This window comes from Dryobates pubescens, chromosome 1, assembly GCF_014839835.1.
Source record: "Dryobates pubescens isolate bDryPub1 chromosome 1, bDryPub1.pri, whole genome shotgun sequence".
NCBI classification, from domain to species: Eukaryota; Metazoa; Chordata; class Aves; order Piciformes; family Picidae; genus Dryobates; species Dryobates pubescens.
In genome coordinates this window covers 65426677-65453041 of record NC_071612.1, presented here as the reverse complement: position 1 = coordinate 65453041, position 26365 = coordinate 65426677, and the positions used below count along the sequence as shown (strand labels likewise).

Sequence of the window (26365 nt, the reverse complement as noted above, 5' to 3'; positions counted from 1 at the left end):
AGGACGGGATGGCGGTGTGCCCATCGTTACGGCGCTATCAGAGCACACACACGGGTATCAGGGGCGGCAGCTGCTGCTCTGTAACCCCTCAATGCCAGCCTTAAGAAAACAGAGTAAACAGCCTCGCCTTTCTCCCAGGAAAACGCCCCTTCGCCTACGACCGTCCGCAGCCGCGGTGAACCGGGCTGGAGTGGGCTGAGGGTGCGCAGTGGCTGCGCTTCCCGGGACCTACAACGCCCAGCGTCCTCCGCGGTGCCGTTTCCCGTGGAGCGCATGCGCAGAGGGCCAGCCTCGCGCGAACTCCATTTCCCGGGAGACCTCGCGCGAGGCCCTCGAGACCGCCTCTTTCCCTTCCCTCTGCCGCTCGCGCTGCTGCCTCGCGTGCAGTGACGCGGCCCCCAGCGTGGTGACGCGCAAAGTGTGTGCCCGCCATAGCAATCGCGGCCGCCGCGGGGTGTGCGGGGCCGAGTGCAGGGGCCGGGGGCAGCGGCGGCGACCCAGCGGGGCAGCATTGGGCAGGTATGAGGCGCTGGACAGGGGTGGGGGCCGCGCCGTGCTGTCGCCGCGCTTCCCTCTGGGCCGGGCCGGTTGGCGGCCGCGGCCTCCACGCCGGGCAGGGTGGAGGGTATCTCCTCAGGCCCGAGGGAGCCACCGGCGGGCAGCGGGTTGGGCTGCGCGCCCCGCCCCCACGCTAGGGGGCGCCTTCGGAAGCGCCACGGGAGTTGGGGGTGGTGGGCGGCGAGGGCCTGGCGAGTCTCTGTGCCTCGCCTCTCCTCCTCCCGTTCCCTCTCGGCCTGTCAGGCTGCCGGCGGGGGGGCGGGCCTGCACCGCGCCGGCCCCGCCCGCCTCGGTCCGCACCGGTCGGCCAGCCCGCCCGCCCCCTCCTCCGGGGCTTTTCCTCTTGCTCCGGGGCTTGCGGAGTGCCGCTCGGCCGGGCCTGCTCGGGAGGGGAAGCTGGGCTTTCTGGCTGGGGGGACGGTCGCCACCTGTACTAACCTTTAAACCGTCATCTGGAACGGGCAGTGCTGGCGGTCGGGGCCCTGAGAACGCTCTGTGCCAGCAAGGCTCGCCACTACGAGCGCCGGCACGCTGGGAGCGTGTTGCCGGCTTAGACCCTGAGGAGCTGTTTAGAGTTGTCATTAACTGCAGTTTTCCGGGCTAGAGCCGGCCCCGGTGCTCCTCTGGGGAGGAGGGGCCCTCTTGTTGCGCTTCCCAGCCATGTAAAGAGAAATTCGCATTGAAGCCGGGCGTTGTGTTCTTACCTTCCTTTGTAGGTAGCAGAACTTTGTTCCTGTTTTTTATGCGTGTCCTGATATGTCAGTACGTAGTTCTAGGCTTGTTTCATAAAATCAGATAATCCGGGAATTTTTTTTTCCTTGCCATAGAAATAGTCTAACTGTGAAAAGATGGTGAATTTTCAAAGGAAGGAATATGTTCTGTAGTAACAGTCAAATTGGAGTTCTGTTAGAGGTTAAAAGGGGAAGTTGAACAAACGAGAACTTCCCTCAGAGCTTCACTCATGTTTGAGACCAAAACACAAGTTTGTTCTCTGTAGATTGTGAAGGTTTTGCTGGTTGATGGCATACTTCCACAAGTGAGCTTCAGTGTTAACAGTTCCTTATGCTTCAGCATTAACTTTGGCATGGTCATTTCAGACTGAGCAGGCTTAGGCAGATAGCTGTCTGGTATCTCATCCATTAAAAAAAAAACTGTGATGAGAGGGAGGTTGGTTGGTTGTGTTGTTTTTTTTTAATATAGAAATCTTGGCGTTAAAACATAATGTGGAAGGACTCGGAGATTGCACAGCTTGCTCTGTGTTCCACTGGATTGCAATCCATGAGTTCCTGATTTTCCCTTATAATATTACACTGTTACATTACTTCTCATCTACATTGTCTCCTCAGCCATCCTTAGAGTCACATTTAGGAACAATGTTAAACTTGATTAAGGTAGGTCCAACTGTAGTTATAAAATTTAGATTGGTTCTCAATATGTGGATGTACAAATCCTCTTGTAATTTTTTTCACATCTGAATTGCATTTTTTTCTATAAAGTTGATTACAGTGGATTATTATTTCTTCCTCCCAGGATATGATTTTTGTCGTTGTGATGTGGCTCTTTAATTTTCTGTTTGAATTGCCGAGGTGTGGATGTTGCCCTTGTTTCCCAGGTAGCCAAATTGGTGGTTGTCAGATTTTATGAACGGATTTATTTTCACCTGAGAGATCTCACACTTTAAAATGTGTATCTGTTGGAGTCGGTGTGCTTGGAACCTCATAATGCTTTTCACAAACACAGCTACCTGTAATAGTTCTGCTGCTGCTGTGACATTCAGTGGGGTGAAACTGAACCGCTTGAACCTTGCATGCACTTCTTGAGGGCTTCAGTTGGAGCTCAGGGGGACTTGTATTTCTTTGTTGTTCAAAAATGTCTGACTCGGGTGACTCAAGCATTAAGGTGCCTGAGATTTCAAAAATGTGAGTCCTTCTAGGCATTGGTGTCTGAATACTGCTTCAGGTTTCTCTTTTCTGTGAGATGTGTATGGCTAGCTCACAAAATCTTTGCTGTGGTATTGGAACACGCAGTAGTGTTTAATATTAAAGCAGTTCTGTGTGCAGCACTGTGTGCTGGAGCATGCATGTGTGGACTTTCAGTGGGAGGGTTCACAGTGAGTGACAGTTAAGATTGTAAATATTAGTCTTTCAGAGTCAAATCCTGTGAGTGAGTGCTTTGTTTTGCTAATATCAGTTCTATCAACTCTAAATATGATATTTTGACAGTAGTGATGCTTGGGGGAAAAAAAATTCCATTCCATTGCTTGTTTGATACTCTAACTGAAATCTGTAGCAAAGCTTACTAAAGAAAAATTCAAAGCCCCTATGGATTTAAATCCACAATGATATAGCTGCTCCCTTTTCTGCTGGTTGCTGGAGTGCAATTTGAGATTGAATTTGTTCACCAGCTTGTCCAAGGCAATAGTGAGAGGCCTTCCTCTTCAGCAGGTGGGGTGTATTTCTGACAAGGACATTTCAGATCATACCATTGATGACCTTGTCCTTTTGGCAGACTCTTCACTTGATTTAATATGGAATTCTTGGGGGGAAAAAAAGGGAGCATAGTAGAATTGCTTTGAGTTTTGTATTTAAGAAGTAATTCACCTGCTACAGTAGTCCATCCTTATGTATTTTACTGCGAGCATGCATTAATATGAGAACTGTGGAAGTTGGTGCTCTCTAAGGTAGTTTTTCTTGTTGCTGCTCTTTGCAATACCATCTAGAATAGTCAGATTCATTTGAGGGATAAACCTTTGAAACAGATGAAATGGCTTGGCAAGACCATGTATTGCTGTGTACCTGTAGAAGGGGTGGCATTCTTATGTTTTACCTTCATTTCAGGAAAGTAGTTGTGTGTTGGCACCAGTTGCTTAGACTCATAATGTGCTTTAAGTGAGGTGTCCCAGAGGGCAACATGAGCAGCTCCTGTGGGCTTTCTGACTGGAACTTTGTTGACCTGTTGCAAGTATTGCTTGACCTTTCTTATTTTCTAGCTGGAATAATTAAGGGTTGTTGGGGGAAGCCTGTACAGCTCTTCTACCAGCAATGGGTTCTCAAGGTGCTTTGTTCTGTGTTCCTTGGGTATCAGATGAAGGTGGAAATGCCTGACATGGTTGGATGCACATACTGTTACAGCACTTGTGTTCTGGGGCTGGGAGTAGGTTTGTCTGAATGTTTATCTGTGGTATTTAAAAGCACAGAAGTGCTGCTGGCAAGTGTCTTCAGTTAATGAAAAAGGGAATGGAGCTTTATGAGCTGGGAATGGTTTTCCTTTTCAAAGGCTTTAGAGTTGTGTGTACGATCTCATTATGTTTTGTTGCCTGCTTTTAGGTAGTGTTTTTTCCAGAGCGATTTATGCATTTGCATGAAATTTCCCGGTCTAATTCTGTGATGAATGAATAATGAATGCTCCAGATAAAATCATAATTACTTGTCATTTAGAAATCAGCATCTTTCTTTATGCTTAGGTAGTTTTTTTGTTAGCATATCCTCTACTTCATATAGTACTTACCAAAATGGTGTTCTTCAGACTGGATGTCTTGTAGTCACAGGTTTATTTTTCTGTAGGTTTTGGGTGATGATTTTGGTGCAGTTTCATCTTCAGCCAAGTGATCTTCACTTTTTGTCTCCCTATTTAACTAACCAGTTGCAACAGATTAAATTCAGAAGCACCCAGGAGACAGGAGGTAGAGCTGTAGGGTTGCTCATCCATTCCCTGGGTGAGAAGAGGTTCTAAACTAAGTGGAGGTTAAACATGACAGTGCTTTTCAGAATTAACTTGGGCCATAAAAGCTTATGTAATCTATGCTGACCTATGGCTCTTTATAGCCTGTCATTTGACTGACTGCTGAATATGTGTTTTGGGAGGTGACATGTGTGTTACTGTCTTAAACATATGTGCATTTAGCATTGGTTTGGAAAGTTCTTTCGCTGGGTCAGTTATGGCAAGTAGATATTTAATCTTGTGCCAGATGGGCACTGGATGTGTTGTGGCCAGTGTCATGCTGGAAATTTTTCTGCATTTTTGGATGTGAAGAAATGTCTTTTGATTTCTAATGCCCCCTTGCCCCAAATACAAGATCAATTTATAAATTATGATTGGGTGTTCCTCCCTCCAGAAATTACAGCTGTTCTCAGCCATCACAACAGTGTTTGGAGACAGATTTTGTTCTTGTTTGTTCTGTTCATTTTAGTAGGTATTAATCAGATGGACAGAAATGGACACCTGGAAATTTAGAGGCTTAAACAATCTAGAGCGATAGTGACTTGTTAAGGTACCATTTAATGAAAGGAACTAAGTACTGTAAAGGGTTCTCACTTTTAAAGATGTGAGGATAAACCTTCTGTCAGGTGCTGTCTTGTGAGTAAAGGCTGATAAACCTGAAGTAATTGCTCCAGTGCTCAATCCCTCCTGTGATCATTCTTCCTTCTTACCAGAACCACCCTGTTCTTGGAAACCCTGAGCCAGTCCTGATGTGATGACCTGCTCTGTTTCCCAACTACCATTCTCTTGGTGCTCTTTCTGCTGCCTGTAGCTGCTCAGTGCCACTACCTTCTGCCTCCTTGGCTAACATGATTCTTGGCACTTAGAGTTCTGTCTGGAGGGTGTTAAACTGGAATGATGACACTGATCGTAATCTTGCTGCCCTGGCTTTCTTGTTTCTTGACTAAAGCCCTGAGCAACAGCAAAGGACTAGCTCTGGTCTGCTCATGGAGTTGAGGTAGAGTTTTAAAAGGCTTCAATACCAACTGCAGCTGTGGTTAGATGTGTATATTTCCCATCATGGTAAGGGCTGTCGGGCACCAGTCAAGACTTGTGTGCAGAGTATGCACATGTACTTCATTCTTCAGGCAAAGGACCAAAAAGAAACTTCCAGCTTTGAAAGTGAATTTCTGCCCTATTGTGTTACTTAATCATCTCTTTCTCACTCCTTGTTGCTTTTTACTTGCCTCTTCCAAATGACTCATAATCTTTGATTTGAATTATTTCAATACAGTAAAACTTTTCTTGTTTTTTTTTTTTTCTTGTTCTCTCTGCCTTAGGCTAAGCCATGACTTCAGGATCTGGGCATGTGGACTCCAAGGCTGAACTCACTGCTTTGCTTGAGCAATGGGAGAAAGAACATGGCAGTGGGCAAGACATGGTCCCTATTCTCACCCGGTAAGGTCTATTAAATAAATTCCTAAATCTAAATCTCCAAAGCTAATTGACAGAAGGTTTTAACATATCTTTGCTTGAGGTTTTTATGTACCTGATTATCTGTTGGTAATTAATTTTCTAGGGCTGGAAGTTGAAGTGTGTTATTGAAATACATAAAATTTTTGGTAAGAAATTTGTAGTGCAAAGACTGTCTTTAAAACATGCATTTAATTCTCTGAAATAATAGAAGTCAGGAGAGTCATGAAATAGTTGAAATAACTTTGGTTTCTTCACCTGAAGCTTGTAAAACATTGGTCAAGGTTGAAAGCTGAGAGAATGTTGTTTCATCAGTGATGTTATGGGGTTTGTGATTGTGGCAACAGGCCTTTTTTGGGTAGAGTGGTTATTACTCTTACTTTAATGGATTCAGAGAAATTTCACCCAGTTCGCCCGCATGCTTGGTGTATGCAGAGGGACTTACTGCACTTGTGCATTAAAAGTATTCTGGGTTTCTGTTTAGCTCAGACAAGTCAGTGGACAGATTCTAAGCTGACACTGGGTGGAAGTAACAGGAATCTAGTGGAACTTTTTTGCACAGCTCTCTACCTCACCTAGTGGACACAACTTTTTTCCTGCCCTTACTACATTTTAAAAACAGCAACACAGAGGAGCCGCAGAAAGTCAATCCTTAAAACACTTGAAAATGAGTAGGTCTCTTATATCATGAAACATGTCTTGGTGTATCTGTGTATTGTCTGATTTGCATCTTGAAGGGAACACATGTGCTACTTCAGGGCTTTTACTTGCAGGCATAAACAGCAGAAATTTACTGTATTCTAAGAAATTTAAAACCATTTGAATTAAACATGTCTTTTCCTGTGTTTATAGCAGCCTGGCACTCCTTGCTCCTTCTCAGCTCCTTGAGTTGCCTATGTTATTTATGCCCAGACAAGTCTGGTAACTCTCTTGGTTCTCCAAAGTTTCTAAGCAGCAGGCAGAGTAGTTATGGATGGTGAAAGCTTGGGTATTTTGGCTTTAGTGGAGATAATACAGATTTATTCAAGGCAGATAGCAAGGGGATCTGCTAGCTCTGGCAGAAGTTGGACTTATGGTGCTTCAGGTGTCAATGAAAGCCATACATCTTTTTGGAGCAAAGGGTTTTAAATGCAGCATAGGTTTAAAGGAATTTGCTGGAAGAGATGCTAGGAATCCTCACAACTGGAGCTTGTGTTAGCTGATGTCCTGGTGCAGGGTAATGCCCTTGCATATTGTTTTAGTGTTAAGGCAGAGGAAGCTGTGGTCACGCTTGTTGGCGAGTGATGTTTTTCTACTTCCTTCCAGCTTCTAAGATGAATGGGCAAAAGCTTCCCTGTGTGGATGAGGGTCTGTTAAAAGGCACCGTACTTGAGAGGGCAGTAGTGAGTGTTTCAGCAGTAAGAGGACAACAGCAACAGTGTGCTTATAGGACACAACTGAAGTGTAACTTCCAGTTGAGCTAGGTTTCTGGATTTACAGACTCTTGAATTGAAGTTGCTTGGAAAGCATGTCAGCAGGCAACAGATGCTTAATGTGTATGGTTTTCTACAGTATTGTAAATTGCAATGACCCTGCAAGATCACTGGTTCATAGTCTGATACAAGTCATGTTCAACCACTCTGGCAAATCCTGTGAGTCAAATCCTTCACTGCATCCCAAGAGTCCAAGTTCCATAAAAGGGGTAAACCAGCAGTTTAACCTCATCTCCACAAACCAAGCATGTGGTGTGAGATCTGAGAGAACTTCATGCTATTGCAGTCTATTTTAGAGGCTTGTGTTGGTCATTAATGCCAAATCATGGAATAGAGCAGTATTAGGATGGCTTTATTTTGTGCCATCTAGATCACTGGGTGTCTCACAGAGCTGACATACTTTTATGTTTACCACTGACCCTTCCATCCCTGTCCCCAAGGTAAGCTCAATTTGTGGCAAGTAAAAGTGAAGAACTGACTGACTTTCCAAAGTGATTGTAAAGAGATGAAAAAGAATTAGTCAGAAGCAAGGCAGAAGAAGCCCTACCCCTTAGTCAAACCTAAAAGTGGCTAGAGAACCAATATAGTGCCAAGTGAATGAAGGGAATCTTGAAACCTGAAAAAAAGTTCAGTAGTTTGGTGAATTGGTTTTTTTGTTAAAGCCTTCTGTACCACGTGTTACGAGGCAGGAATGAGCTTTGTTAGTAATTTGACTCTCTTGCTTCAATTGAGAATCAACAAAGCTGTTGGTCTGGATAGATTCATTCAAGGCACCTCACAAGCCACCTTTGTAAGTGTCAGTTAAAAGAAGGGTGTTGTAAGCAAGCTTGAGTTTTCTTTGGTTTTTTTTTTGAAAGTCAGTTTTAAAGAGGCAGTGCTTTTTCATTTTGGTTAAAAATGGTGTCTAATTGTGTCAGAAAACACCATAATTGGTGATTTGTGTGTCTGTTTAATCTAGGCTGTGATAATGTTGTAATCTGTGACACCACTCAGCAGCTTCAGCTGGCATGCTGTTTGGCTGTCCCCCTGAGCAGGATGGACTGATGAGAATGTTACACTTGCTTTCCATGCTGCTTGTCTGGCCTTTCTGGCACCTACTCAGAATGCTGATTGCCACCTAAAAAGACCTGACAAGTCTAGGGTGCAGCTACTCAACTCTCATTTGTCCCAGTTGTCTGTCATCTGGCACCCCTCAAGCTATTAGTTCCCATGAAAAAAAAAAACACACCAAAAAAACCGAGGAGCTGGCAGTGGAGTACTGAAATAACTTCATTTTGCCAGAAATTCATGAGAGCTCAAGCTGAGCCACCTGTTAGCGAGGGACATGATTTGCATCTCTTCACATTCAGGCTTACTGAAAGTAAACACTAGAACCCTACAGGATAAACAGTTTGCTGAAAGATAATTGTCAGATCAGAGACACACAGGGAAGTTCTCTGCTCATTCCTGATGAACTAATTTGCTGTACCTACAGTCTGGGCAGGCTTCATAACTTCATCCTCTGTCATACTGCCAAGTCAGCGTAGCTCTCGGGCAGGTCTAAGTATGTTTTTGCTTCTGGGAGCACAGCGTATTTTCTGGACACTAAGCCAGTGACATTCTGAAAAGGAAATCCCCTGCAAAAGACAAATATTTTCCCAGGGATTACTATAGGCTTCCAGCAGTTTTCCCTTCCCTGTAATAAACTCTGCCTAGATCACTACCCTGAGGTATTAAGACCTTGTTTAAAATGTCATAATGCCCATAGATTCTGCACTCCACTCTAGACCTCAGCAGAGATGAGGGAATCGGATTTTATACTAAGGGAATAGGATTTAATTTGGTAATGTTTTTTGAATATTTCTCTTTATCTCATCTCAACCTGCATATATTTCTGCTGTAAGACTTCCTGGAGAAAGACAGTGTATGACTGTGGAATTTATTTTTTTATGGCCTGACTGTGAGATAATCTCCCTCTTTTTGACTTTGTTTAAATAAAAATAATAATTCATTCCCTCACTGCTTGTTCTAAATGAATTAGAACATAGGATTTCTTGTTTCTGCTGAGGCTGCTTCTCAGTTTAGGGGAAGGCAGAGCTTCAAAGCAACCTTCATTTTTTTTCTCTGGTATGGAGGAGCATTTAATGTATTTTGAAGGCCTATGATTAAGGAGCTGGCTGAGGTTTTACCTTGTCTTAGCCATTTTGGTAACTGACACATGCAAAGTTGAGCTTTGATGAAGCTGAATAGAGATGACACAACACTTTATTAAATCCTTAAATAGAGTGTTACTAAAATGTAATGTGTAAAAAAAATAAATGTGTAGGCAGTTTGAGAGCTGCCCCTGCATACCCGGGGGCAGAGGAAAGAGGACTAGGTCACCTCTTTAAGACTTAACTGTGCTGTGAAAGAAAGAACATGTGATGGTATGAAGTACTACTCAAACCCCTTTATTTGCTCTGCTTCTCTAACTGTGTTGTAGGACATTATCAGGACTTTAATATGAGTTAATAAAAGGTGTTGGTCCCTCCAGAGTGTCACACTTGTGCATCTTGCTAGGATATTGATAAGAGTTCAGGGTGGTTTGGAGTGCAGTGCAGGGGAAGAGAGATTACAGACAAGTTTCTTTTCTCACCCCTCTACTGTGAACAGTCCGGAATGCTCTGGTGGCACTGCTTATGTATCAAAGGGCAGTTGGTGAGCTGTTTTGTAGTACTTTGATAGACAGGCTGGTGTGAGGAGCTGTGCACTAGAATACTGAATGTGAGCTCTGCTCATTTGGTATTGTTCCTTCTACAGAATGTCTGAGCTGATTGAGAAAGAGACCGAAGAGTACCGAAAGGGAGATCCAGACCCCTTTGATGACCGACACCCAGGTAAGATGTCCTGAATGGCTGGCAGCACCAGCTCTTTTACAACAGATACCTGGTAATTCATGTGTAAGACTAAGCAGTTTTTAGCCTGAATGTGCCCACTGCTGATCAAAGTTTGATACTGCTTGTTCGATGGGCAATTGTTCTCTGGAATCCTGGTATCTGGCAGTTTTGACGTTTGCTGCAAGATTTAGAGGCCCTAAGTAAAGTTTTGGGAGAAGTGTTTCAGAGGCTGGTTCATGAGATAAGGTTGTGATCATGTTAAGTTGCAGTTAATGTCAGGTAAGTAGGTGTTAGATGGACAGAGAAGACAGTCTGTCCCAAATTATCTTGAATTTGCTTGTGAGGAAGTGCAGTGCTTTAGTTACATACAGCCACTGATTTTTTTTATAACTTGTTACCCTTAGAGTTTTTACTTGTTTTTATTTTGGAGTTCACACATTTCTAAGTTACTGGAACAGTTTGCCTGTCGTCTGTATCTTCACTGTCGGGATAACTGACAATCCAATACTGTTGGCTCACTGAAACATGCTGCGCTTTGCCTAGTCAGCGTTCTAGGGAAGTAATACCTACTAGAAAGATGTTAACTCGGTGAATAATTCCTATGATTTCTTTTGTGCTTTCCCTTCTGAGAAAGCTATTTGAAGATAGCAGTATCCATCAGTAGTCAGGATTAATCTTGCTATCCTGAGGCAGGTGGATAAGCCTTGTCCTGTTTCTGCTGCAGGTCGAGCAGACCCAGAGTGCATGCTTGGGCACTTGCTGAGGATACTTTTCAAGAATGATGATTTCATGAATGCGGTAGGTTTGCTCTGAGAGCTCTCTGTCAGTTCCTGACACCACCTTATGGTTTTTGTTTACAGTGTGCTGGTTGACCTTAATACTTACTTTATTGGCCTGGAAACTATCTCTTCCATTGTGGTGTGGTTGTTTTTGCTTTTATAAATGGGTTTTGAGGCAACTTATTTGCCACTGTGAAAGTGACTCAAGGAAAGGGGAATTCATGAGCTGTTCAGGAGTGCTGGAATGGGTAGTAACAATTCAGTTAGTTCTTTTATTAATTTATTAATTTCTTTAAAGAAAATATAGGTATTCTAATACAAATTTAAAAGCATGATTAACTTCTTTAGGGGACATTAATGCCACTAACTCCAATGCCTTGTCTCTGAATACTTGGAGACGCTGGACTGCCTGTAGGAGTATGTCAGCTCTAAGAGGCTCAGTCAGAGAATTAGGAGGCAAGAATCTGGCTTTCCTCTTGCTTTGCTGTACTCAAGCATGAATTAATAGCTACAATTTTTGTTACTTTCATATCCCTGCAGGCCCCCATATTGGTACACATTGCTATAAGGATTCTGACAGATTACCTGAATGTATTTAGCTTTCTGCCTTAAACTGCAAACAGATGCCGTGAAAAATGTGCAATTTTTTATGTTGGTTTTTCCTGTTTGCTGCACTTTTGCTGAACTGTAATTTTTTTAAGCTTTATTTTTTTTTTTAACAAATCAGTTCAAGACAGCAGATCAAAGGGGAATTCTGTTTCTCTGAGAAATAATTTCAACTTCTGAGACACCAAAGCGGGCAGGTTAGCCATCTTGAGGTCCAGGACTTGCATACTAACTGTTCTGCTGCTGTGGGAGTTGCAAGGCTTTCACTGCACTGGTTTTGGTAAGAGTTGAATTTCAAACCAATTCTGTTCCTGATCTTCTCTAGCTAGTGAATGCTTATGTGATGACAAGCAGAGAACCTCCGCTGAACACTGCTGCCTGCAGACTACTTCTGGATATCATGCCTGGACTGGAAACAGCTGTTGTCTTTCAGGAAAAGGTATCATCTGTACTAAGGCTTAGCTTCGAAGCTTAGTGTTTTCTGTGCTCCCAACAGGTTCTTCCCATAGGAGAAACCAGTAAAAAGCCATATTGAAATCCTGTCTCTGGGAGACAGTCCATTCAATTCTACTAATGGCTTGGGGCTTTTTGATTTTGGTTTGTTCAGCTGATCAAATCTTGGTTATTTTGCAGCTTTTAAGGTATTAACAGGACTGATTCAAACAAAGGACCTGAAACTTCTTGTAATGTTTTTGAGAAATGCTGTAACTTGAATTGGTATTTTCTAGGCCAGTGAATGGAGCAGGCTTTATAGACTGTGAAGACTTGCTTTAGGAGTCTTGCCCAGTAATCCCCAGCTACAGCAGGCAATAGCTTTATCAGAGTTAAGTGATAAGCAAGTCATTCTTTAAGCAGTCTAAAATCCACGTGCTTTGTGTGGATTATCTGGAACCATGATGGACAGCTGAATCAGTCTTGTTTGTTTACATCAGTTTGTATGTTTACAAGTGAAGGAATGCACAGGGAGGAGAAAGTTGACTTCATTCCTCAGCCACAGCTTCCTCATCTGTAAAAATTAATGAAATGTTTTTCTGAAGTTAGGTAGTGCTTTATGTAAAAGTTCTAAATTAGTTTCTTTACTATGGGAAATATGGATATGAACTGTAAAGCATGATGAAAGGAAAGAATAATGTTCTCCCTCTGAGGGACTGAATTTGTTTTGGGGTCTTGGTGATCTGTCCAAAGGCTAAAGCTGTGAGTCTTTGATCCAAAAAGATGAAAAGCAAACCAATAGCTCCCTGTTTGTGGAGGACATAGCCTTTTTTGGAGACTAAATCTCTCTGTAAACTGAAATTAAGCTTTTAAGTTAAGTTTTCTACTTAAGGACTTCCTTACTTTTTGAGTGAGAAGATACTGAGCTCTCTTCTGGCTCTTTGGGTGCCTGTGTGTGGGGAGGCAGGTCACAAACCCATGCGGAGCAGGGGCTGCACTGGCCATACGTGAGCCCTCTGCAGACCAAGCAGAGCAACTTTCATTGTAATGACCTAAGAACATTTAAATCATAATGCAATTTTCTTTAAACATAGAATAGAATAGAATAAACCAGGTTGGAAGAGACCTTCAAGATCATCGTGGCCAACCCCTCAACCAATCCAACACCACCTAAACAACTAACCCATGGCACCAAGCACCCCATCAAGTCTCCTCCTGAACACCTCCAATGACGGCGACTCCACCACCTCCCCAGGCAGCCCATTCCAATGGGCAATCACTCTCTGTATAGAACTTCTTCCTAACATCCAACCTAAACCTCCCCTGGCAACTCTTTAAAAATCTGTAAGCTGGGAGTTCTTACTGAAGTGTATCTGTCTTCATTAATACTTTTAACTGATATTTTATTGTACTGCACCTATGATTCAGATGATGTGCAAGATCCTTGCTGTGACAATAGTGTGGCAAGGGATGAGGTTTTGAAATGCAGTAGTGAAGAAAGAAAATGAATCTTTCATTCTAAACTCTTGTCTTTTTAATTGATTTAATTGTTGTAATTTGTAATTAACACTTATTCAGCCTTGTTAAGCAAGGCTGCTTGCCAGGCTGTTTTCAAACATTGTTGGTTTTGTCACTGTTAAAATATCAACCATATTTAAGACTGAGATTTTCGTATGTACGAATTGGTATTCTTGCATACATTTGACTCTTCTCCAAGCATCATGGAGTTCTGACTGTGTTGAGAATCGTTTTGTTGGGTGGTGAGTAGTCATGAGTGTAAAGAATTCCTCTGACACTAGGTAGCTTGCTTATTTCAGTGACTTTCCCGACATAGCCCATGTAAGCTTGTAGTGAGATGTAAGAAGGTTGTCCAAGTTTTGTTCTGCTTGGTGTAAGTTCAAGGTAGCGTCTTTGAAACCTGCTAAGTTTCTAGGGGTTTGCATTAGTGAAACTAACAGGAGCTTTGGGCTTGTTTGTTTCTACTCATCAATTTGTACCTGCAGTGTTTTGTTAATTTCTAAGCAGTAGGCTGACTGGCCACTTCAGATGATGTTTGTGGGTGTGTAAATCCTGATTCCAGATATTTAATGCTTGGGAGTAGTTTTATGCAGCTTAAAGTGTTGGATTTATTTCTTCTTTTGGTAGGGAGAATTGTTACCAACAGATGCTTTCACTGGGACCGAGAAGTTGAAACTGAAAGATAACTGTTGGAATTGTTTTCTTATTTTCCCATTCTAGGAAGGTATAGTTGAAAATCTCTTTAAGTGGGCACGAGAGGCTGATCAGCCCCTAAGGACGTACGCAACGGGACTATTAGGAGGAGCTATGGAAAACCAAGATATTGCTGCAAATTACAGGGATGAGAACTCACAATTGGTAATGATCTCTCAGTCACTTTAGCTTTTTAGAGGGCTTTTTTTTTTCCTTCTAATTTGTGAGGAGCTTCTATTAATGAGTTAATTTATAGGTCTTAGAGTGGTTGTAATAATACCTGTAAGAGTCAGTAGCTCGTGTTTTCCATCCTTTCATAGAATCAATAAGGTTGAAAAAGACCTCAGAGATCATCAAGTCCAACCTATCACCCAACATCTCATGGCTGACTAAACCATGGCTTTCAAGTGCCATGTCCAATCTTTTTGAACACTTCTAGGGATGGTGACTCCACTACCTCCCTGGGCAGCACATTCCAATGACCAATAACTCTTTCTGTGAAGACCTTTGTCCTCACCTTGAGCCTAAACCTGTCTACAACCTCCTTTCAGGTAGTTGTAGAGAGCAATAAGGTCTCCCCTGAGTCTCCTCTTCTCCAGGCTAAACAACCCCAGCTCCCTCAGCCTCTACCCATAGCCTTTCCTGACTGTGTGTTGAGGCTGGGGCATGCAGCCTGGTTATTCTGCTATACCAGTTGTTTCAGAAGTGCTAATGGAAGCCTAGGAAGTCAAAGCACCTACTTTTTAATAGGTCTCTCCTCATTCATAGCTTCCTTCAGGAAAAAATATTCAGAAGCTATCTCTCTCTAACTATTGCATGTTATCATTTGTGCACTGGGAAAGGATTTACAAATGAAATTTAAATCAATATGGGGACAACTTAGTATGAAACTGCATTCCCTTCTATTCTAAGGCTTTCACCTTTCACCAGTTTGGTGTTAGTTCCTTATGATCTTTATGAGCGATTGCACTGACTTTTGGGAGGAGGTAGGAGAGGCAAATGTGTTTTTCGGGATGGTATACCGTGCATTGAAGCATGAGTGAATTGTATTTCTTGCACAGGTAAAGCCTTGCAGTTTTTAAGTGAGATCTTGGGTTTTGTGGAACTACAGTTTGTCAAAGGTGCTGTTCTGAAAAGGAATGTTGCATTTATTTTAGGCCAGACAGAAGTGGTGGAAGCGTGTTACAAGCTGTGATAGGCTTTTCTGTTGGCACCGCTGTTGTTCATCTGCTCTTAATGTCTTTCAAGACACCTCATGCAGATGAGGTGCTGGTATTTTAGAATGAAAGCAGCTGCAGCAAGAAGCATTGCAGTTTTCTTACTCAGTTTGAAGTAGTTTCTCTGGGCAAATGTACACCACAGGATGCTTGACACTTCATGCTGTGGGTTTGGTTGTATAAGAACAAAAAAAGCAACTGATGTGAGCTGCATGATCAAAGTGAGAAGGGTGTTCTCATGCGTGCTTCTCTTCTGAAACAGGTGGCTTTGGTTCTTCGACGGCTACGAGAGTTGCAGGTCACTGAAATGACTACGAAACAAGAAAACAAGCGTCCCAGCCCTCGGAAAGTGCCATCAGATCCCCTGCTGCCTCTGGATGAAGAAGCTGTGGATATGGATTATGGGGAGATGGCGGTAGATGGAGAGCAAGAGGAAGTTTCTGGAGATATGGAGATCTCTTTTAATCTTAGTTCAAGTCACAAGACCAGTAGCAGAGTAAACTCTGCTACAAAGCTAGATGATGTGGGACTGAGAAAAGGCAAATCAGGGAAACAGCATGACAGAGATGGCTTCCGGAAGGCCAAGCAAAAGCTGGGCTTCTCCACTTCAGAACAAGAGCGGATGTTTGTTGAACTGTCCAACAGCAGCTGGTCAGAAATGTCCCCGTGGGTGATTGGCACTAATTACACACTTTACCCTTTGACTCCTGCCATAGAGCAGAGACTTATTCTTCAGTACCTGACTCCCCTAGGGGAGTACCAAGAGGTGAGCATATGAAGGTGGGAGGAAGCACTTGGTACTTGAATTCTCCTGACAAAACTATGAGTGGCATCAGGGGGAACAATGTGCAGAACTCTGACATTGCTTCCTGATGTTTCCTGGTATGATAAAGATCAAAAACCTTTCCTGAGTTGTTGATGGCTTTCAGATTGATGAAGTCATTAGTTTGAGTATTACTTAGTAGATAATACTCAAACCTGAGCCTAACAGGTGTGTGGTCTAGTAGTTGGAGCATGGCACTAGGAATTCTTTTTGTGGTTTGTGTTAAATTTGGTGATTGTTTACATGACACAGGGCAAGTCACTTTGTTTGAAATACAGACCTTTTTCCCGCTTCCTCTAGGGGATGTGATGGACTTCCATGATTTAAAGTCTGAAGAATAATGAACTTTTAAGCTCTTGAGTGAAGTGGTTTGTGTAACCTCTGCAGTAGTTCTGAGGAGAAATGGCAGTGCCCATGTTGTGGAGATGCTTTTGAGAGGTGTTGTTACTTACAAGGACAAAGCAGTTGGGCAGCATCGCATTTATCAAAGTGCTTCCTTTCTTCTCTCTTTTTTTTTTTTTTTTTTACCATAAACCTCAAATTAGCATAGATCTGTAGGCCACCTTTATCTCTGTCTAATCTTATTTGAGGTGGTTTGACTTATTTTGAAGTAGAACAAAGCAACAGAGCTTTGCTTTGTGATATACTTTGTGTGTGTGTGCACACGTGTGCCTTGCTTCTTTGCAAGCCAAAGAAACCCTAATATCCTGCATGCTGACTGGATCACTTCATATGGCAGCAATATTAGGACATAAAAATAGGAATTAATGCTATAAAGCTGCTACACAAAGAATTATGCAAAGGGTTTTGGTTTGTTGCCCTACTCTCCTGTTTTTTCTGTTCAGTTGTTGGGTAGTTGTCTTTGCACAGATGGAAGGTGGAACCTATCGCCGGGGTGGTATCTGTGTGGACTTGCCACAGCTGCACTTGAAGGAGAGTCTTAAGATTTCCATGTGTCAGCTGTCATGCACCTTGCTGCAGTCAGCAGATGTATTACAAGAGGTCTGTTAACCTTTATTGCTTCCTATGGATGGAGCTTGTTACCACTGACCTCTCATAACAGGTATCTGCTAATAGGGGAAAATTGGGGATTTGAGAGAGTAAAAACCAAAATGGACTTTGTATTTCCCATGAAACATCAGCCTGTCTCCCATTTTTATTTCTCTCAGCTACTACCCATCTTTATGCAGCTGGGATCCAGGGAGCTGATGATGTACTACATTGATTTGAAGCGAACCAATGATGTATTGCTCACTTTTGAAGCCCTTAAGGTAAATTACTTTCATAATGCATAAAATGTACCATAAATATTGTGAAAGCATTAGATATGTGTTTGCTGTATGTGTCAAAGGCAAATGCTCACCTTCTTTAGACCTGTGTATCTTGTAGCATTTCCTGGGGTTGGAATTTGCTTTCACTCAACCTGAATGCATTATAGTTTTGTTTTTATAACTCTCAAGTATTTGAAATTAAAAGAAATGGTTTGAGGGGACACAAAGATTTTAATTTCACCTGCAATCTACCTATCTGAAGATAAAAGTTCCTTTTCCTGTTAAATGATTGTGTTGCTGCTACCCTTAAATGGCATTCCCGAGTTGTTCCTCTGCCTGTTATCTCAAGGCACAACTGTGAGGGATAAGAAGTGTAAGCATCTTATTCCCAGAGGTTCCAGTATGAGACCTCTGAGCTTAATGTTTGAAATACAGTAGTTCTGTGTGAGTAGTCTTTCAGGTTACCTCTCCAAGGTACAAAATCACACAAGATAACCTTACTCAAGCTAAACCTGTAGTGCAGCAGGGCAAGTTGTATTTTTTCTGTGTGCTTCCCTCTTTCACTATAACTTCTCTGCCTCTGATCCTCCAAGTGTCATCTTTCTCTATTTCATTGTCATTTGTCCTAGAATTAATTTCCAAGGAGCAGTGTTCCTACAAAAGGTGTAGGTTACTTCAGCTGAGAAGGGAGTGGGTTTTACAATGGTTCTACTGTTTCCTCCTCAGGTGTTGGTAATACAGAAGAGTGGTATGTGGTAAACTGTAGACTTCCATTTTTAACAGTGGTCTTTAAACTTGATTTGGTAAAATTCTTCTTGCCAGCAATGTGGCACATGCAAAGGCTGAATTCAGATTCAATTATTTCTTAGTGATAATAGAAAGTGAGTTAGTATGAAAAGACCAGGAAGACTTAAGGTGGCCTATTGGCTAATTTCTGAGTTGCCCTGCTTTCATTATTTCTTTTGCAAAATGTGTATACCAAAGGGATAGTGCCTTTTTTGGGGGGAATTGATGACAGTTTGAAAGGTTCCAGGCTAATCTTCTTCTATCCTTCCTCAGCATTTGGCATCATTGCTGCTGCACAACAAGTTTGCAACAGAGTTTGTTGCTCATGGTGGAGTGCAAAAGTTGCTGGAGATTCCTCGTCCTTCCATGGCAGCAACAGGGGTCTCCATGTGCTTATATTACTTGTCTTACAATCAAGATGCCATGGAGAGGGTAAGAGACTTTCATCTGTGGCAATTGCAGTGATTCCCAGAATTTCTTAGTGTTTCTATCAGTGTTCAGACAGTGAATAAACATCTCCTATGCTAAAAAGCAGACCCATGTGGGAGACGTGCATGTGTGCAGGAGCAATGGAAGTACTTAAATAATGTGTTCAAGTGTTTTGTTTCAAGGGTCTGGATCTCAGTCCCTGGGGAATTAACTAGAGGACCTCTGTCTTGTTGGTTTTGTCTCAATACTTTCATCACCCTCTTCATCCTACTACTCCCTCTTGCTCTTTCCCCAAAATGGAAAAAGTCCTCCAGTCTCATTTGTCTTTCCATTCCCATCTGTTCCAATGGACTCCCATACCTAATAGTACTTTTTCCATGCCTGGTCCCAGAGTGGATAGCTTCACTCTTCCACAGCACCTCAGTCAGAGTCCAGACAGCAGCGGAGCTTCAGTGGTGGTGGTAAGAGTGCAGTAAAGGACCAATGGAGGTCTGGTTTGCGTTGCTGAGAACATCAAATTAAAGCACTCTAAGGGTTCTCCGTGCCCTGAGCTCATAAATGTTAAAACGGCTGATAATGAAGGTAAAGTTCCTCACCTCCTATTTTGACATATTAAAAAAAGGAAAATCCTAAAAGAAACCCTCATTAGTGTTCTTCCAGCAAGCATCCCTTCAGACAGCCTGATCTGGCAGCCTGCCTCAGCTTCAGGTACATTAAACAGTGATTGTATTTGCTTTACTTTTTGCACTGGCAGCAGCATGTGTGTCCAGAGCCAGATCTGCAAACTGATCCACTTTATTTTGAAGTTGCTACCATGCCAAGAAATACAAACAATGAACTTTCAGCTTGCAAGCATTAGCACTGGCATATGGGAGCATCCTGTGCTAAGATTCATTCAGAACAACTGCAGTGCTGTAGCCTTAAGCCTTACAGCTTTTCTCTGACTGATGCCTTTTGATTCCTGGCCTGTCCCTGCCATTGTCCAGTATTTATTTTAGTTTTTCTTCAGTGGAAAATGGAAGCAATTGAACTAGTAACTGTACATTTCTATTTATTCTTTCCTAGTGTTTGATGCTCTTTGGATGTATGTTGTGATGTAATGTGCTTTACACTCCTGAGCACTCCTGAGGCTGGAGTGGTGGTGGTTGTTGAAGGCCATAGCTCTATGGGTTCTGCTGGCATTTGTGTTCTGCAGGTATTTGTATGAGCAAGTTCAAAACCCTTTTGCTAGTCGTGGTTGATCAAGGGCTGCCTGTGCCCTTTACATCTCCCTTGTGAGGACAAGAAAGGTGCAATGGGAGTAATTTTCCTTCCACTTCTTTACACCTGTTACGTCAGAAAGATGAACCCTGGCTGTATGTGACCTGCTTCGGTGTTTCTCTGAACTTTGTCATGAGAATTTATTCATGAGGAAACTCCCTCTGCCTGCTTTCCCCCTGCCCCAGCCCCTCTGGTTCTACTTGCTGGTGGTTGGTTATTCAAAAGGAGACTCAAGAGCTAGCTATGGCAGGGAGCTGCGTGATGTTTTCTTCTGCTTGACCATGACTTCAGGCCATGTCATAAAACCATGCAGCTGTTTTGTAGTGAAAATGTCTCATCTGTCAGATGTTATCCCCAATATCTACATGTACCAGGTAGAACAGGCTTCTGTGGTACCTTTATCTCTTGTGTTTGGATTTCAGAGTAAGCCAGTCACTTAGTCCATGCCAAGCCTCAGGTCTTGAGGTGGAAGCAAGGCTGGAGCTGCTAGCATTTTGTTGTATGAGTATGTCCAGCAGCAACAGAGAAGAGATGAAAAAATCATCTAACTTGGCAGATAGCAGCTGGTGCCAGTGCTTCAGCTCACTGTTCTGGTCCTCTTGGTGCTGACCTTGGCAGAGGTCTCAGAGTTCCTGATTGTTAGAAACTAACAAAGGTATGCAGCAGTGCAGTTCTGAGCGTGCGGTCTGCATGTCAGAGAAAACAAAAAGACCAGCTCAGTTGTCTTATTTCTAGAGGAAGTCAAGCTTTAGCTTTGCGTTTGATCCTTGCAGTTACCCTAGAATTCAGGGCTACCAGTGTTTGCTAGAATTTCAACATAATGTGTAATACTGTTACATTGAGAAGACTCTACCCCCCTACCACCCCCCCCCTATAGCAGAGCATCATTTGTATAGCTTGAAGTGATACGGAGGAGGACTCTCTGGAATTACACTATATTAAGACTGCTATAGTTACTGTGTTTAGGTCTGGACCAGTTAGCAATGGACCAATTGCTAGTTTGTTTCTGCCACATCATAGCCTTTATTTGTCTCACCAGCTTTCTTTCACTAATCTCAAATGAGGCTTTTTATTTCGTGTCTCAGATATCCCAAGTCAGGCTGGGGGTAACTGATGTTTGTCCTCTGGCTGTTTGCTCCTTGGAGAACCTTCTCAAGAATGGTGTGCTCTTTTTTTTTTTTTTTTTCCCTTCTTCTTTCTTTCTAGGTGTGTATGCACCCTCATAATGTGCTTTCAGATGTAGTAAACTATACCTTATGGCTAATGGAGTGCTCCCATGCCTCGGGCTGCTGTCATGCTACCATGTTCTTCTCCATTTGCTTCTCCTTCCGTGCCGTCCTGGAGCTCTTTGACAGGCATGATGGCCTTCGACGTCTGGTTAACCTGGTAAGGCTTCTAGTTTTGTGCAGTGAAAGTGCTTTAGTGGCAAGTTTTGCATCCTTTACAGTGCAACTGTAAAGAGCTCTGTTCTTTTGTTTGGTTTTACTTGGGTTGTTTTCTTCCTCAGTTTCCAGGAGATGGAGTTGGGGGGGTGAGTTTTCTAAGCAGCATCTGTGTGGATGATAGTTGTTGTTATTATTAAGAGCTTTGAGAGCTTTTTTGGTGCAACTCCTGGGTGAAGTAGTGCTGGCTTAGTGGTAGTTCACATGTTTCTCACCATTCCACACACATGTGTGGTACTGTCCTGCACCCTTTAGGATTCAGATAAAGCCAGCTTTGTTCCAGGAGAGGTACAGCTGTGCTCTGTGGAAACCTTATGAGCACAAGTTACACTGTTTGTCTACAAAAGCTGGTAGGTCTGTGCAGTATTGCTGTGCAGCCCTGATAGCTTGGGTTGTATCTAACTGGGGGGACTGCAGAGTGCAATCAGACTTTATGTTGTATAATACAACACCTAACAGTATCAGCACTGCCTCCAGATCTTCACTGGCGTAGCTTCTGAATTTCTTCTCCATAGATAGTGAAGGGGGGAAATGGTTCTTTTTTTCTTACTATTTATCCATGCACATAGTCATTTCTGTTCAGACAGCTTTTGTCAGCTCTCAGATCATGCCTGTACTGCATAGCAAAGTGAGTTTGTTTGGCTGTAGCATATGTGCAGCTGAGAATGGTAGGTGGGTTTTTTAATTATTCCTGAAGAGTGAACTGATGGAACTTACCTTTTTTCATCCAACCTCTGTCTGAAGATAAGCACTCTAGAGATCTTAAACCTGGAAGACCAAGGAGCCCTCCTGAGTGATGATGAGATCTTTGCCAGCCGCCAGACTGGGAAGCACACCTGCATGGCCTTGCGTAGGTACTTTGAGGCTCACCTTGCTATCAAGCTTGAACAGGTGAAGCAGTCTCTGCAGCGTACCGAAGGTGGCATTCTGGTCCATCCACAACCCCCCTACAAGGTGAGTAGCATGTTGCAAGCTTTTTTCATGGCTGTTCCATTTTTCAAGTGAATCCAAGCTGCAGGAATATGTGTATGTCCTTTGGAGACAGTGGAGTGACTAGGCAGTGTGCAATTTATAGGGATAGAGATGTGGTTTCCCGTGTACTTTTTTCCTGCCTCGTGGAGTGATGCTGTAATAGGAAAATACAGGTTCCTGCTCATCTTCTGTGGTTCCTCTTCCATCTCTCAAACACTTAAGTTAAAGGCAGGTCATTGTTTATATTTGTAGGGGTTTTCTATGCTTTTAATCTCACAAAGGATAATATCTGTATATGTAGAAGAGTGCATAATGTTGAGAAACTTCAAAATAAGTTTGATTTGATAGTGTCTTTTGGAGACACAGGCTCTACTGTGTCCAGTTCTGGGTCCCTCAGTTTAGGAAGGATGTTGACTTGCTGGAACGTGTCTAGAGGAGGGCAACAAGGTTGGTGAGGGGTTTGGAGCACAAGCCCTATGAGGAGAGGCTGAGGGAGCTGGGGTTGCTTAGCCTGGAGAGGAGGAGGCTCAGGGGAGGTTGTGGACAGGCAGAGGTTGGTCTCCTCTCCCAGGCAACCAGCACCAGAACAAGAGGACACAGTCTCAAGCTGCGCCAGGGGAGGTTTAGGCTGGAGGTTAGGAAGAAGTTCTACACAGAGGGAGTGATTGCCCATTGGAATGGGCTGCCTGGGAAGGTGGTGGAGTCACCATCATTGGAGGTGTTCAGGAGGAGACTTGATGGGGTGCTTGGTGCCATGGGTTAGTTATTGGGTGGTGCTGGATAATAATTTGGACACAATGATCTTGAAGGACTCTTCCCACCTGGTTTATTCTAGTCTATTCTATTCCCACCTGGTTTATTCTAGTCTATTCTTTAGGGATAACCTGAGTGAGTCTTGTGTTGGTTGTGATGTTTTTTTCCTATTTTCTCTTTGCAAAGTGATTTATTTTTTTGAAGAAACTGGATTTTAGGGCTGCTTGTTTTGAGGGAACACCTTTACCTGTGGTTTTTGGTTTAATTTATGGTGGTTTTCTAGAAGGGCTGAAATAAAAAAACATAATGGTGCTTCTTGCTTCTGCCAAAATCACTTATTTTAAATAACTAAAGAAAGGTGTAGAAGCCTACTGCCTAGTGTACTTTAAAAAAATGATGAATTTCCTTATTATTTAGTATGTTTTGTAGACAGAACTTGGAATTTGTAGTTGAATATATTTTTGTATGCTTTTTTAATGTTTTAGTGCAGATTTATTTTGAGTGATGGTTTAGTTACTACTGGATTAGTAGCTTAAAAGCAGAGTAGAATTTTCCTGTAACTTTTCTTCTTTTTAAACTGGCCTAAGCCTTCTAGGACTTCAAAGAAATGTAAAGGGTATTATTGTTAAGCTGCTTATTGTATATTATAGTGAAAACTCTCTTATAATTGGGGAATAAAACATCAAGTAAATACTTCATCTGCAAGAGACAGTGGTAGTCTGCTCTTTGTGGATGCAGTTTTCAGTTAAATCTCAGCAGTGGGGGACTTGGCTGTGCAAGTTTGTACCTTTGTGATTGCTGTAATATTTCCAACGTGCTTCCCTGCAGGCCTGTTCATATACTCACGAGCAGATTGTAGAGATGATGGAGTTCCTGATTGAGTATGGTCCAGCACAGCTCTACTGGGAGCCGGCAGAGGTTTTTCTCAAGCTGTCTTGTGTCCAGCTCATGCTTCAGCTCATTTCAATAGCATGCAACTGGAAGACGTACTATGCAAGGCGAGTTGTTTGCTGTAGCACTGCATTTTAGTGCAGTAAATTGCAGCTCCTGGGCAGGGTGTTGCATTCCTGATGGCATTTAAAAGGGGCACACACTGGTTAGTGCTGCTAGGGCTGATGCTATACCTGCACAGTGCTTATGCAAGCTTACATAGTGGACAGCAGGACTGAAATGTTGAGGTAGGTGGAGGGGTGTCATGAGGCATTCTGGCTTTTCAAATATCGCAGGCCTTTAATTTCTGAGAAATCAGTATTGTGCTAGAGCTTAATCACAATTCTATGCCAATTTCTGTCTCAGAGTTTGTTTACATTTTTGTTAGAGAAAGGCTCGAAAAATGTCAAAGTAGGGGGTGAAATCAAGACATAGCTTAATCCTCAAGAGGTGGAATATCTGGAAGTAGCTAGTTCAGCTGACTTGAGAGGACACTGTGTATCATTTGGTTGATATTTGAAGTTTGGTTCATATTTGGTTGATATTTGAAGTTTACTGAGCAGATAAAACTGTGTGAAGGAGCCCTGTGAATGCGCAACAAGCCAGCATCTGAGAGAGAAAAAAGGCTGAAGATTGCTACTGTGCATTGCTCAGGTTCCTGCCCCTAGATGATAAACCACCAGCAGCTAAACTCACCATTTTGGTAGACGGGCTCACCTTGTAATGCCACTTCCAACTTTCTCCCTTGTCTTGGCTGCAGACAAGCTGTGGGGGCACCATGATATTCTGTTATCTTTCTGTGGCACTTCTTCCCCGCATTTCCCTACTCTGCAGCATCCCTACTGTTACAAAAGAAAGGGAACTGCCACCAGGCTCTGATAGAATACTGTTAGGATCCTATCCCCAGCTCAAAAAGAGGATGCATGCAAAGTTCCAGCGTCTGTTTAGCCTAATGACCATATGCTCCCTAGAGTGTAGTCTTCTCTAGAGATATGTTGACAGGTGAGTCATTGTCTGCTAGTGGTGTTCTTGTCACCAGGACTCCCTCCTCCTTGTTTCTGCTGCCTGCAGGAGCTCCTTGCTTGGTTTAGCTTGAAAGCCTTTGAAATCTGTTTTGCTTCTGCAGTCCCTTCCCTCCCTCCCTCTCAGGTTGCACTCTCCTTGGGTAGCTTCTGTCCTTCTGTTTCATACTCTCTACAGCTGTTTCCTAATTGCTACCTGGGTTAACTCATGCCTTTCCATGCAGGCTTCCCTCCTCTTCTTTTCCCACCTCTTGCTTAACAGCTCTTTTCATCTTCTACACACCTATGTCTCTCTTAACTGATGCCTAACTTGATGTCTTTTCCCCCTGTCATAGTTGTCTTGTTTACTGTTAAACATTTTCCCTTCACTTCAAAAAAGCTTTCTTCCTAGTTGACCAGTGACAGAGTATTTCAGAGTTACTTAGTTTCCCAGATAAGATGTACAGTTAGATTAGATTTAGAAGCTTAACTTTTGGTGGGTAAGTCTTAACATTCTTACTGTTATAAATACAAAGTGACAGTGCAGAGGAAGCTGTGGACAGTGTGGGATTAATGTTGACAGACTGCAGGCAATGTGACCTCATGTGGAAGCCAGCCCTTCAAGAGTGGAACATTCTAAAATCAAAAGATGCCATTAAATACATGAGATGTGACTGATTTAGTCCTGCTTGTTGGAGTAGATTGAATGCTATTTTGTGTTATTGAAACAAGTCTGTCTGTACGCCTCTAAGAAAGTCTTCTGTCGTGATCTTCCAGGAATGACACAGTACGATATGCTTTGGATGTGCTAGCCATCCTGACTGTGGTTCCTAAAATCCAGTTGCAACTGGCAGAACCTGTGGATGTGTTAGATGAAGCTGGATCTACTGTTTCCACTGTGGGTAAGATGAATATCATAGAATCATAAAATGGTTTGGGTTGGAAGGGACCTGTTGACTTAGGCATTTACTGTTGTCTTCTGCTACATGATTTTTAGCTGGCTGTTTCTCACCTGCAGTGAGTCAAGGGTTAAAATAATGTGTGTTTAGAGCTACTGTCAAGGATGCAAATAAAGGGAGAGTAGACTGTGGTTAAAACTGTCATGATTAGCACTGCGGTTGGATTACAGATTGGCAGGTGTGGTCTTTGATTTGTACTCGTTTTCAAAAGCTCATTAAATACAGGTGGAGGCAAATCTGCTTTTCTAATGGGACTATTAAGTTCCCTCAGGTTCCCAGAAATTTATGTCTCCTGGGAATATGACATTTGAGAATATGGGAGAGGGACAATTACTGCTGCTTCAGTTATGCTCTAACTGGCTACCTGCAGGTTCATATGCAAATGATTGAGATGTACCTGGGTCAGATTGGACACTTATGCCTTAACTAGAGCCTGA

The 26365-nt window shown here is 42.9% G+C and overlaps 1 protein-coding gene across 1 annotated transcript in view; it reads left to right on the top strand.

Annotated features, from left to right (window-relative positions):
• The first annotated feature begins 482 nt into the window (after positions 1-482).
• The window catches only part of DCAF1 (DDB1 and CUL4 associated factor 1), a 54148-nt gene continuing 28265 nt past the window's right edge, over positions 483-26365 (top strand). Inside the window, exons 1-13 of the mRNA XM_054167653.1 lie at positions 483-519; positions 5598-5715; positions 9981-10057; positions 10782-10855; positions 11768-11881; positions 14113-14250; positions 15565-16068; positions 17295-17396; positions 18456-18614; positions 21078-21257; positions 22058-22267; positions 23867-24036; positions 25747-25871. Of these exons, the coding sequence (XP_054023628.1) occupies positions 5606-5715; positions 9981-10057; positions 10782-10855; positions 11768-11881; positions 14113-14250; positions 15565-16068; positions 17295-17396; positions 18456-18614; positions 21078-21257; positions 22058-22267; positions 23867-24036; positions 25747-25871 (1963 nt within the window). The 5' untranslated portion in view covers positions 483-519; positions 5598-5605. The remainder of the gene's footprint in view (positions 520-5597; positions 5716-9980; positions 10058-10781; positions 10856-11767; positions 11882-14112; positions 14251-15564; positions 16069-17294; positions 17397-18455; positions 18615-21077; positions 21258-22057; positions 22268-23866; positions 24037-25746; positions 25872-26365) is intronic.